Here is a 14183-nt window from a genome sequence, read left to right as displayed (position 1 = left end):
TTTGATTACCAAAATTGATTGTCAAAACAATTTGAGGCAAAATAACATCAATTTTGATATTAGTTTTGTCATATTTATATCTATTTAATAAGTAAGAAAATATTACATGTGATTAGCTCAAGACAAGCACCCAATATTTTGCAATAGATTATTTTGTAAACAAGCAATCATTACCACAATTTTTGATGCCCGATAGTGTAAAGAAGCCAAGGAGATATCATCATACTGGTAAATTACTCCTTAGATTATTGAAAAAGAATTAGCAAGTTAGTTCCAGTCAGTATCTGTATGCAGAAATTGCTTTGGTTTACGTGGATTATGACTGTAAAAAAATTAATAAATTTTAACGTTCGTTATTTTTCTCACCTTGATTCATCACTCTTTACATATTGTTGCAACATTATGAGGCGTCTTTGTTTTTAAATCACAGAAAACAATATATTTAATGGACTATTCATTCGTAAATGTTAGGAAAACTTAACACCTTATTTAACAAGCATTTAAGTTTCCAGTATTTACGATTTTAAAATATTGTGCAGTTAACAATGTAAAATAAAAGTGGATTATGATATAATTATAGTTTATTTTGTTTGTTCATTGAAGGAAATGACAGGAAAAAAACGGTAGAGGTTGAGGAAGACGAAATCCCCGGTAAGTACATTAAGGCAAGCCTTAAAGGAAGTGAACATGAAAAAATTATCTTAAATATTAATTTGTTTGTTTGATGTGTATAATGATATCTGACAACCGTTTAGACAGAGCTTTCCTCAGTAAAAAGATATACCACTTAGAATAACTAATTCTTGCAATCCATGAGCGCTGTCATATTGTTAAAATCATTACCTCCCTGCTTGGTTATCTCTAAGCATCTAAGAGAGGGCAGCATTGATGCTGACGTCAGTGAGACACATTGCAATTTTACACACGTTTAGTAACAGAGATAAAATATACCATCATCAAAATGTGAATGGAAACTTGAAAGGAATGTAAAGAGTTGTCATTTTAAACAGTGTTTATAGAGGAAGATTTTGGATCTCAGAATGATGCATTCCCACCAGCAGTTAATGTGACATGTAACTAGAATGGAATGTCCGTGGATCAGTGTTATTGTGACCTATTTTTTCTTGCACTCTGGAATTTCTTGTTTATGAGTTTGAACATTATGTGTGCTACATAAATGAGCACACAAGGTGCATTGCACAGCTTTCTGAATTTTAATTAAAGTACTGAAGTACTGACGGGAGTTGATTATATCGATTATCATTTATTTCAAAATCAACTTATCTTGCATGGCAATTAGTTTCTAGTCTGTATGTGAATTACGCACTTTTTTACAATATGAATTTTTTACTTTTCCGACAAGAATTTCATGTTATGTAATATTTAAAGACAGATTTCAAACTATGTATTAGTAATCAAAGCAGTTCTAAAAATTGTATGGATCCAAGCACTATTGATATTGAACTCTAAGTCTCTTTCAACCAGACGCTCGGCTGTCTCCGTTAATCTCCGACAAGCAAGAGAGCCTTTCTGCTTGTCGGAGATTTAAGGAGACAGCCGAGCGTTTGGTTGATATATTAAACTCTGGCGTAAGAATACATGAGACTGTAAAAATATCTAAATTGTTCGTATTACAAAGTGTTTATTGATAAGTTTCCTTGAAAAACAATGCTTCGAATTCAGCATACATTACATCGAATTTTTTCTATTATCTTCAAGAACTAAGTCTTGTCAGCGATGATGATTTGTGCTTAGGTCCAAACACTATTTCACTTTCGGTTTGCCAGAGTAACTGCATAGGAGAGTTGATTAAATCAACTCCCAAAAAGTGGTTTAGTCCTATTATTCTTCTGACAGCAGAAACAGAACCGGCGTACATATCATCAAGATCTTATGTATAAAAAAAAATCAGAAAATTTTTCAGGGCATTTAAATAAAAAGTAACGGTAAGAAACCCTACAAAGAAAATGAAATTACAATTTTATATTAATTTAAATTGAAATCTAAAAACAGCATTTTATTTATGTAAACACTGACTGTCACATCTCCGTACAAACGTCTGGAATGTGATGGTCTTATATTTCACAAATTAATTTATCTATTCATTTTTTTGTACAAATCATAAATAGTTATCTGAGGTTCATTTATAGAAATGTACTAAATCCTTGTCTTCTCATGACAGTACACAAAAAGTTTTCTTCACATCAAGGCATATTTTTTCTTTGTAACTTTTATCAACTCTGTACATAAACACTGGCCTAGTTCCAACATTGACCCAGTCACCAGCAGCAATGTAGCTTATCTACGTCAGAGAACAGATGCATGCTGGGGAATAATAGATTACCTCCATTAACCTTTCACTGAAAGTGTTAAATTGATAAAATCTCTTGATAGAAATAAACAAAAAGGTAACATACCTCATTTTTAAGTTTCAAAAGGCTTTTAAAATTTATTAAGCAACAATTATTTTTTTCATGTTCACTTCTTTAAATAATCGAGTTTTTAAAAAATAATTCAGTAGTATATGTAGCTTTACTCCTTTAAGCCCATATAATGAAAAATATATTTTCAAGAAAAGTAGATGTTATAAACGTGATTTGCTCCTAAATATTCAGTTGTAAGAACAAATGCTATAATTAGTTTAAGGCTTTGCAAAAGTTTCCGCAAACAGAAAATTTTGTTACTGTTATAATTTCGTTAAAGTGACAAGAATCTTTTTTAATGCAAGTCACTGAGGCCAGGTTGTGTGTACCAGAAGTATGTGATTAGAATTTCCTCAGCTCCTCTTTTAGCACGAATACCTTTTATTTACTACTTGTAAGACATGACACTAATTCCCAGGTGATTCATCAGACAAGACGTGTAAAATGTTATTATGATTTTAGCTCACAGGTTTGAATATATGTTGAATATCATCTGAAGATGTGCACTTGCACATTTTATTTAGATCAGACAATATTTGATGTTTTTATTACAGGTTTTATTTTTCTTATCTTATATATTGTACACTGATGTTGAAATAATTAATGGATTAATAGTAAACCCACTTGAGCAAAATATATTTTTATTAATACATTCAGATTGTGGTTTTTTATCTTTAAGTCATAACTAAATATATATTTTATAAGTATTCTATCAACTCACAATTCGAAAATGTTGTTTGTTAATGATAAATTCTTAGGAGCTAATAAGGAAATCAAAGACAAGTTTGGCTGAATTAATTTTTCAGAAGGGAACCATTATCTGAGCCATAGATAAGATGGAGCATGTGTTTTGGGAAAATTAATAATCTTTATAATTGGCAGTGGTTTGAGTGTTTTTTCAATACTGTTTTATATAAACTTAAAAGTCGCTATCATTATAAGGAAATAAATTTCAGCATTGTTAATATAGAAATTAAGTATTTTGAATAAGTTAACACGAGTTGATAAGTTTAATCGGTTTTTAGCCCACTGATCGAGACGTCGTTGTCGGCGTCGGCGTCGGGACCTGGTTTTAGTTTTTGTTGCATGTCCTGTGTAAGTTATTACTTGTCCTATCTTCACCAAACTTGCTTGGATGATACATTTGGACCTACTTATAGATATACTAAATCTGGGCAATGAATTTGCTGGAGGAGGTTAACGTTTTTGGAGCAAGTGCCATTTGATGGCCATGCATGTATCGAAGTTACCTCTTGTCCAATCTTGTATGGAATATGCATCTTGTGATACTGATGCATGCCACACTTTTGGATGCTTAATCGAAGCTGTAGGTTTCGGATTCTGGATTAGGTAAAAGTTTTTAGAACGGGTGCCCTCTGATGATTATCTCTTAGTTTTTATTGGTCCCAACTTCACCAAACTTGCATAGATAGTGCGTCTTATGATACTGATGCACCAAACAGGCTTGAATGCTGAACCTGAGCCATTGGTATCGATTGCTTAATGAGGCTAAGGTGATTAGAACTGTTTTAAGTTTTTTTGAACAGCTCATATGTTTAATAGTTAATAGTACTATTTCAAACTCGCATGATTTAACAATAATGTAATTGAATCACAGAGGTAGTTTTAGATGCAGAGCCTGATTTCCATTATCAAAGACTTGCCTCACTCAAATGTACTTAATCGATGATATTGTTGTAAAATTATATAACATGATTCTTATGATGTAATATTGTATGACATGATACAATATTGTATGATGTGATACAATATTGTGTTATATGATACAATGATGCATCATATATAATGTTTGTAAAATTTATATATTATAATATGATATTGTATCAATTTTTGTTTATTATAGTATGATATTGTATCATGATATTGTTATATAAACGATTGTAGTATTTGTAAAATATGATATTGTATCATATTTTTTTGTATCACAGGATATTGTTATATTTAATATTATAGCATATTACAATATTAAAATGTATATTGTATCATATGATACATTATTGTAAAACACTTTATTGTATTTTGTTTTCCCTCGGACTGAAATGTCACATTTTCATTGGATTAAACATGGCACGTGATTGCCTCATATATCTCTATGTAGGTTCTTTGAGGATTAATATTAGGCAATATGGCCGTCATTGGCCGCCGCCTCACCTACTCATCTTGATATTTTATATTATTCAACACAGGAATTGTGTTCAGTAAGTCATTAAAATATTTAAAGTAGTGGCCCTTTGGAATTATTTTTAAATTAGAGTAGTTGCCCTTTGAATATTGACGTCACATTGTTGTGTCTGGAGCAGAACAAAATGACAGCGTCTAAATTTGCTCAAAACATATATTATAATATATTATAATACATTACAATATCACATGAAATTGTATCCTGTGGTTTTGTAATGTATACTATTGTATCATATGATATGATATTGCAGAATATGATATTATTACTTATTAGGTTAGTTACTGACTCACTACGGAAATATATTGGGTTTATCAATCTCATAGATGGTGAGGCGAAGCCGAGCAGTCTATGAGATTGATTAACCCAATATATTTCCGTAGTGAGTCAGTAACTAACCTTATAAGTGTTTTGTTTTTCCAGAGGACTATCAAGCGACTTATTTATTCACAAATAGCGATGATCTTCGCAAAGCCAAGTACAAGATGCCTAACATCTCGTCCAATTTAAGTCATTTAAACTCTTCAAAATTTTCAATCTCACCTTTCAATTACTCTTAAAAATCTTTGCTCCACCCATGTTTACTTACAATGTTTTCTTGCTATTCAATTTTAAATGTTTTCTCTCTTTCTCTGCGGAGATTTGAGCAAATTTCGACGCTGCCATTTTGTTCTGCTCCAGACAAAACAATGTGACGTCAATATTCTAAGGGCAACTACTCTAATTTTAAAGGATTTCAATGAGCAACTAATCCAAATACTTTAAAGAACTTCCGGCATGCGCTTTATGTATTAAATACTATGAACTTTCGAAATGAGTAAGCGAAGCGTCGTCAATGACGGCCATATTGCGTAATATTATTTTTCACAGAACAAATATAGAGATATATGAGGCAATCACGTGCTATGTTTAAACCAATGAAAATGTGACCTTTCAGTCCGAGGGAAAACAATGTATTATATGATATATTACAGTGTCATATAAGATTGTATCATCTGATAAAATATCATTTTATGTATCATAAATATATGATATGTGAAATGATATTGTATTATATGATTCTGTATTGCGTCATATATTATATGTCATGCTATTGTATTATGTTACACAATAATGTAAAACACGATACAATACCGTGTCGTTGTATATAAACCATAACATAGTTTGATATTATATCATTTCATAGTTATGTTACAACATCATATTGTATCATTACATATTACTGTATGATATTGTAACTTATGATATATCATATTTCACAATATTGTATAATATCATCGATTGCAATGTCTTATTCTATATTAGTGTATTGATAAACATTGTATCTTACAATACTGTATGAAATAAACATATGATTATCAAACACTTTTTCAACAAATGATTTACGATATTGTGTAAAAACAGTATCCATTGATACGCAAGATCATTAACTATGATTTTCATATAAAATGGTAAATAGAGATGATGCCTCATGCAGGAGATGCCTCGTTTCAGTGAGTTTTGTAATTTATTATGTTTTTTTTGTGTAAACCGAAAAGCTAATTTTGCTATTAGTTAAAAATGTAATAGTTTGTTCTTCTTCTTTTTAGATATACATTTAAAGGAAGACGAAGATCCAATACAGGTAATTCTTTTGTCCAAAAGTTATATGTAAGATCTAAGCGGTAAAAAAAAATATAAAGATAATAAAGATGTGTCAACAACACCCTATGCCCCCAGGATAACCTAAGTATCAAAACAATTTATTGTTATAAGAAGTGCAAAACACGCCAATCCCCTTCCCTACGCCATGTCCCAAAAGAAAAGAGGACAGACGTGCACCTTAAAGGGCAAAATGAATGCACTGTCCATCCATGACGAAAATCAAAATAACTTCCAATATTATAACCCATTTGAAAATAATTTTAATCTCTCTCTCTCTCTCTCTCTCTCTCTCTCTCTCTCTCTCTCTCTCTCTCTCTCTCTCTCTCTGTTGTATATAAAGTACAATATTTTGAACCGATAGAAAATACAAGATTTATGTATTTTTTTTATTTTTTGCACTAAATATATCCTAAGATAAAGATTGTCAATCAATCTTTCAGTCCCAGCTTCCAATGCTCCTGTAGAACGTTTATGTAGTAAAGCTGGGAAGATTTTCAAACTAATAGGATGCAGTTAAAAGATGAAACTTTTGAAAATTAGATCATAACGTGCAACAGCAATCTTTTTTCTTAAGGTGTCCTCAGCATAAAGAAATCCGATTAAATATATTAAGAAATATTACTGGGAAAAACCCTCTGTTTATAAATTAATACAATTAAGTGTCCAAAATTATAAAGGTTTGTGTAATCTGAGCAAATATCTCTTTTTAGCTTTTTAATAACCGCAACATTATTCCATAAATTTTCATACATTATTTTTGTGTCTTTATTTCATATCTGACATTGTATCATGCCAAATGTCTTTAAATATCTTTTAACTTATGTAATATGTTGTTCATAATGCCACAAGATGATTATATATTGAGCAAATAAAGAATGACTTTTGTATATATAGTCATTGAATTTGAACCTGATACTGAACATGAACCTGTAGATAGGTTAAAGAGTGTTTTATATTTGAAACAGGGGCTAAAACTCTTAAGACTTTATTAGCTTTACTTTTAAAACAAAGTAAAGGCAATACATTATTTTACTCATGTTATGGTAATGTAATGCATTACTTCAAGAAAATCAAGTAATGGCAATGGTAATTTAATGCCCTAATTATGCCATAAAGTAACGGTATTGGGTAATGTAATGCATTACTTTACATGGTATTTTTCAATTTTGAGTTCAGTGTCAGCTGCGCCCTTGATTTGGTTACTTGATTTGTTAACTTTGAATGTAACCAAACAATGTTAAGTCGTTCGGTGCTTAAGTCTTGAAATGACTAATTTAGACTATTTATATAAACTATTTATAAATCTGATGTAATCATGAATACAAAATTGATATCAAAATATAGCATAATTAAATAACTTTGTAAGGGAAACCAACCAATCAAAGGGTCAGAATTTTGAAACTGCTGTACATGTGTTAGTGTTTTTTTACATGTATTTCAACGTTTAGTCATTACATTTGCAGATCTGGAATTGATAGGACTTTTTAGGGTCTTCCGTCTTCATTGGAAGACCCTTCTATTATTCTATTGTTTCTTTTTCACTTTTCTTATTGTTATTATTCTTTTTTTTTCTTACTGATTTTGTGCAGACGATTTCTCGGAGATGGCTCGATCGATTTTATTCAAATTTTCAACACTAACGCGTTCGTATCTGAAGTTTATTGTTTTTTTTTCAATTTTAAAAAATTCACTTCTGGTCGGAAGTTATCGTCGATAAACGATTTTTTAAAAGCGAATTTTGTCTGCGACGTTTCTAAAAAACGAGTAAAGATATAGGGCTGAAATTTTCAGAGATGAAAGATCTACCGTTTTTCTGGTGCAACACACTCAAAAAAAAATCCGCCGTCACTTCCGGTTATCACCGGAAAAAAAATGAATTTTCGACTTTTTTATTTTTTATTATTTATTTTTGATCAAGGCATTCTCGAGAAATTAAGCGTCAAAGTTCTGAAGAGAGAGTCCGAGTAGCTCAGTCGATTAAAATTTTTAGCAAAATATTTTTGCACAAGAAAAGAGCTTGTATGGAAATACACTTTTAGTTATTTTATATCAAGAATTTGTGACTTGAAAGGAGGGGTGGAAATGTTTCTTCTACAGTTGAACAAAAAAGATTTACAATGTTTACCTTGTTTTTATAAAGAAATGTTTAGTGCTTGGTATGCTGTGAAGGACAATATTGAATACAATGAACGTTTAAATGATGTGTTTAATTACTGTTTGTTTTTTAATCCAAAAATTGTCAATCAAAACAAGACATTGTTATGGAAACATTTTATAAAAGCGGGGATCACACATATCAGATACATTTCTTATGAAGTGATACCTGGATTTTTACCTGCATCTTTTATTGTAGAAATGATACATGAATGTGATTCTGAAATTCATGCAAAACATATCAAAGAAGATTACAAAACATTATTATCTATTATTCCAGAAGAATGGAAAAGTGTTGTTCAAAACAATGATTATAGGAAAGAAGTATGGTTACCTTCTTTTTTACTTTGTGTTGAAAATACTAATTATGTTTTTCCTTCATGCACTGTAAAAGTCTTTTATAGATTGTTGATTCAAAAATTGTTTAATCCTCCAAAGTCAAATGAATATTGGTTAGAAAAACTTAGAACAAACGATACAAAGATGCTTGATAATAGATGGATTGTACTTAAAGAAAGTGGAAAGCCTCCTGATGTTGTGGAGCTTGATTTTAAAGTTTATCATAATGCAATTTTTACGTATGAGAAATTGTACATAATTGGTAAATCGGATTCCAACAGATGTCCACTGTGTTTATCAGAAAGTGAAGATTTACTTCATATGTTTGTAAAATGCAAAGAAATACAAGATTTTAAAAGAAATTTTATGATATACCATTTAGAGTCATTATTGAAAGATTGTGAAAATAGTGTATACAATGTCTTAGATATCGATGAGATATTCATCACAGCTTTTCCCAATGTTATGAAAAATGTTAACACTTTTTTTGTTAATTTTTTTATGTCCTTATGTAGATTCACAATTTATAGAAGGAGACAGCTTATGTTGCAAAATAACAAAACTGTGCATTTGACAAGTTTTTGCAAATATTTGCTAAGACATTATATCTATTACAATTATCATTATATGTGTATTGTGAACAACAGAAAAGTATTCTTTAAAAAGTTTTTGAAAAAACAATCCACTGCTGAAAGAAACAGAAGGAGTATTATTGTTCATTTTTTAACGAATTTTTATTGTAAACTGTCACACTATATATAATGCTGTGATACTCATTATGATGATTGTTGATGTGTAATTTGTATGATTGATCAATAAAAGATAAAAAAAAAAAAAAAAGTCGTGGACATGGCTCCAGGCGACCCGGGTTCAAGCCCCGAGGGCCGCAATAGTTTTTCACTATTTTTCGCTTAGATCTACGATTTTATCTTTGAATTGATAAGTTTAATCTTATCTATTAAAAAATCGGACGGAAGACCCACTCGTTCCTCGCAACTAGATCGTGTCTAGTTATCATTATTACAGAAAGCATCGTTAGTGTAAATTGTTTTGATTTGATCAATATCTGAATGATTTTTATATCTACAAGCTGTTGATAAAAACTTTTATCAAGGATTTTATTTTACAGGAATGCCAGAGATGGGTTCAGGTCGTCAATGATACACTGGAAAAACTAGTATTTATTCAACATGAACATGGTCATAACAAAGCCTTATTACTTGATGAAAGGTTCGATAATCCAGCGTTTTTGTCCGATGAGTCTAGTGAAAAGATAAGGGAAGAAAGTCAGTACCTGAAATCCTATGAGACGCAGATGATTAACTATTTCAAACGTGGAAGCGATGTTAAAAAAGAAGATTAAAAAAAAGAATGAGATATAATATAAATATATCATCTTAAAGCCATGAAATAAGACTTGGTCGTGGTCATTACGCACCGGAGTGTCCCCAGACACCTTGGTCCGGACCGTTGGCGAATCATGGAGGAACACTTGTGTGAGGTAGCCAATACTCTTGATGGGTGAACTTGTTATATCGTATTGTTAAATTACAAGCTAGCCAATACAATGACAAGGAATAATGATTACATATATATGAAATTTGTAAATATCTTTAAAATTAAGAGTTTTTTCTTTGTTTCTTTAAGTTCCCTTTTTTCATTTATTTATTTTCATATTCATTTTTGTGCTACCTTAGTATTACTTATTTATTAATTTCCTTATTTATTTATTTTTTATGCTACCTTAGAACGCCAGAAATATTTTGTCCATTGTCGTCAACTTCCATTCTATATTTACCTTCTCTTTGCATTATATAATTATCCGGTGTTATTTTTTCCTTATGAAGTTCGAATTAAAACATTTTCTGAAGTTCGCATACAGCTCAGCAATTTTACCTACTTATCATTATTTTCCTATGTATTAATTATTTATATAATTTTTTGTGTTACCTAAGTACGCTGGAAATATTCTATCTATTGTCGTCAACCTAATATTCTGTATTTTTCTTTTCGTTGTAAATGTTAGGTGTAGTGTCGCTGAGTGATTCGCCAAAGTATTTTGTCGTGTTTTCTTTTTCGGCTAAATAATACTAAAAATTATATAGAATATGCACTCATATCCTCAGAAACTAATCATTTTCTCTTTCTCTCTTTCTATATCTTTCTTTCTTTTCCTCTTACTGAAATGAGACTGATCATGGAAAAATACGCCTAGTAAATGTAGATCTACGGGCCGATAATTTGCCCAGTCTGTGTTTACAGTTTTTAATGAAATATACTAATATATCTGTAATTATTAATGGCTGAAATTAAAATCATTTCGGTTAATTGTCAAGGAGTAAACGATGCTAACAAAAGGAAAGATATTTTTTCAATTCTATAGACAACAAAAATGTAATATGCTATGTTTAGTAGACACACATTTTACGGAGGAGATGGAACAAGATATTAGAAACAAATGGGGTTATGAGGCTTGTTTTAATTCGATTTTTTCAAAGTCGAGATGAGTTGCTATTTTCTTTAAAAACAATTCTGATTTCAAAATACATGAGCAATTCAAAGTAGAGAATAAAGGGAATTTATTAGCACTTAGTATTTCAATAGAGAAGAGAAAGTTAAGCTTAATATGTTTGTATAGACCTAATGAGGATACTACGGAATTTTACCAGAATTTGAGCAATATTGTTAACAAACTTCAAAATGATGAGATGATTATTGTTGGAGATTTTAATTTGGTATTAAATACAAGTCAAGATTATTATAATTATTTACATGTTAATAATCCGAAAGCGAGGGAAATAGTTCTAGAGCACATAATGTCTTACAGTTTAGTAGATATACATAGAGAATTCATCCATATGACAAGAGGTATGCTTTGAGAAAACCTACACCTCTTAAACAAGCACGCCTGGCCTTTTTTCTTATTTCAGCTTCACTTATAAAGAAGTTAGAAATAGTGATATCATGATAAGCTATAGATCTGATCATTCCATTGTTTTTATCTCTTTAAAGTTTAATGATTTTAAACATGGTAGTGGCCTTTGGAAATTTAACAACTCCCTTTTAAAAGATTTAGAGTATGTTCAAAGTATTAACTGTCATATTAATCAAATTAAAATGCAATATGCAGTTCCAGTGTACAAAAAAGAGTCTATTCTGGATATTCCAGATTCTGAAATCCAATTTACAATTAACGACCAGCTTTTCCTGGAGACACTGTTGATGGAAATTAGATCTAAAACTATCTCATATGCAAGCTATTTAAAAAGGCAAAAGACAAAAAAAGGAAAATGAGTTACTAGAAGAGCTTTTAGAATTGGAAAAGGAGTACGAAAAACATATTGATAAAATAAATAAAAAGAATAAGAAAATATAAGAAACTATAGGGTCATGGGTAGTTTGGTGCGTTCACGCTCTAAATGGATAAATGAGGGAGAAAAACCAACTATTTATTTTCTAAATTTAGAAAATCGTCACTATACTACTAAACTTATTCCAAAGATAATACTATCAGAAAACAATGAAAAGATAAACTATAGTTAAACCAGTTGATATTTTAAGTGAGCTGGAAAATTTTTATAAAAACTTATATGCAAATAATTTGATAATAGCAGAAAGTACAGATATTTCACTAAATGATATTCTAAAAGAGTATTCTGTCCCTAAATTATCTGACAATGAACAAAAATCAGTTGAAGGTTATATAACACATAAGGAAGCTTCTGTAGTTGTAAATAGTATGTCAAACAATAAAAGTCCAGGCGGTGATGGGTTCACAGTTGAATTTTTTAAAATGTTTTGGAATGAAATAGGCTCCTTTGTTGTTAGATCTTTAAATTCTGGATATAAAGTAGGAGAATTATCATCTACTCAGACACAAGGAATTATAACTTGTATACCTAGAGAGGGAAAGAGTAAATTTTCCCTTGGTAACCGGAGACCTATCTCATTGCTCAATGTTATATACAAAATTGGGTCAGGTTGTATAGCAAGCAGGATAAAAACAGTTCTAAAAAAAATTATCAGTAATGATCAAACTGGCTTCATCTATGGAAGATATATAGGGGAAAATAATAGATTGATTTATGATCTGATGAACTATACAGAAAATAATTATATTCCAGGGGTATTAGTTATGATTGATTTTGAGAAAGCTTGGGAATTTATACAAAATACGCTCAATTATTTTAATTTTGGTCAATTTATCTGTAACTGGATTAAAACGTTTCAATTTAATGCTATGTCCTGTGTGTCCCAGGCAGGCATTTTATCAAACTTTTTAAAACTTGGCCAAGGCTGTAGACAAGGTGATTCAATATCTAATATGATTTTTATAATGTGCAGAAATACTGTCAATTAAAATTAAAAATAGTGAAGATATTACAGGAATCAAAATTAATAACAACCAATATTTAATATCACAATATGCAGATGATACATCAATAATCCTTGATCGATCTGAAAAATCATTAAGGGCAACCATTAATGAAATAGATGACTATTATGATTATCTGGTCTTAAAATAAACAAAGAAAAAACTCTGTGTGGATACGGAGTAAGAAATATTTTAAAGAAAAAATATGTTCAGAAATGATTTTTCAATGGACATATATTATGACGTAAATTTAGATAAAATTATAAAACTTAATAATGACCTTTGCTCCAATTGGAAAGATAACACTGGTTTAGTCTCTTTTAATTTCACAATTAAACTATTTATTTATAGCCTTAAAAAACCCTAAGAGTAAAACATTAAAAGGGTTAAACAATATTCTATTCAATGTTATCGGAATTCAAAATGTGATAAAATTAAAAGACAAGTATGTACCCAGAAGTATGAACATAGTGGTTTAAGGATGGTTGATGTAAATTCCTATATTAAAGGATTAAAGTATACTTGGATTATGAGATTCATTAAGGATAATAATTCAAAATGGAAAACACTGCTAGACAATACTATTAATATAGAAAAGCTATTAAATACAGGTTCAGATTATATTTTGCAAATGCAGGAATTGTTAAGGTGGAATGCTACACCAAAATTTTAACTTTACAGTGCGTTACTTGCAACCAAAATTGATTTTCTACTTTTTCGTAAAAAATACAAAAGAATTCGTATAAAAAAATTAAGGGCATATCCTGCAATCTTGCTACAGAAATGATACTCTAACGATCCATAAAATAAAATTTTGGTGTAGCATTCCTCCTTAATAAATGATTTTTGGAAGGAAGTTACCATAGCCTTTAAAGAAATCCCAGATAACTCAAATGTAAAATCTTGGCAGGATTATTGTTGCCAGCCATTGTGGAATAATAATAAATTTAAGAAAGGAAATCGGTCCTTTTTTTTTTTATAAATCATGGTATGTTATAGAAGTAAGATGTGTAATTGACTTGTTTGATGAAAATAAAAACTTTTTAGA

General features: G+C 30.1%; 1 protein-coding gene across 1 annotated transcript in view; it reads left to right on the top strand.

Moving 5' to 3' along the window:
* LOC128168734 (uncharacterized) overlaps positions 1-13895 on the top strand; it is a 52742-nt gene extending 38847 nt beyond the window's left edge. Inside the window, exons 8-10 of the mRNA XM_052834874.1 lie at positions 604-651; positions 6213-6247; positions 9890-13895. Coding sequence (XP_052690834.1) covers positions 604-651; positions 6213-6247; positions 9890-10123 — 317 coding nt within the window. The 3' untranslated portion in view covers positions 10124-13895. The remainder of the gene's footprint in view (positions 1-603; positions 652-6212; positions 6248-9889) is intronic.
* The last annotated feature ends 288 nt before the right edge of the window (positions 13896-14183 follow it).

Source organism: Crassostrea angulata, unplaced genomic scaffold, assembly GCF_025612915.1.
Source record: "Crassostrea angulata isolate pt1a10 unplaced genomic scaffold, ASM2561291v2 HiC_scaffold_45, whole genome shotgun sequence".
Lineage (NCBI taxonomy): Eukaryota > Metazoa > Mollusca > Bivalvia > Ostreida > Ostreidae > Magallana > Magallana angulata.
The sequence above is the reverse complement of the archived record's forward strand: the minus strand, read 5'-3'. Positions and strand labels throughout refer to the sequence as shown.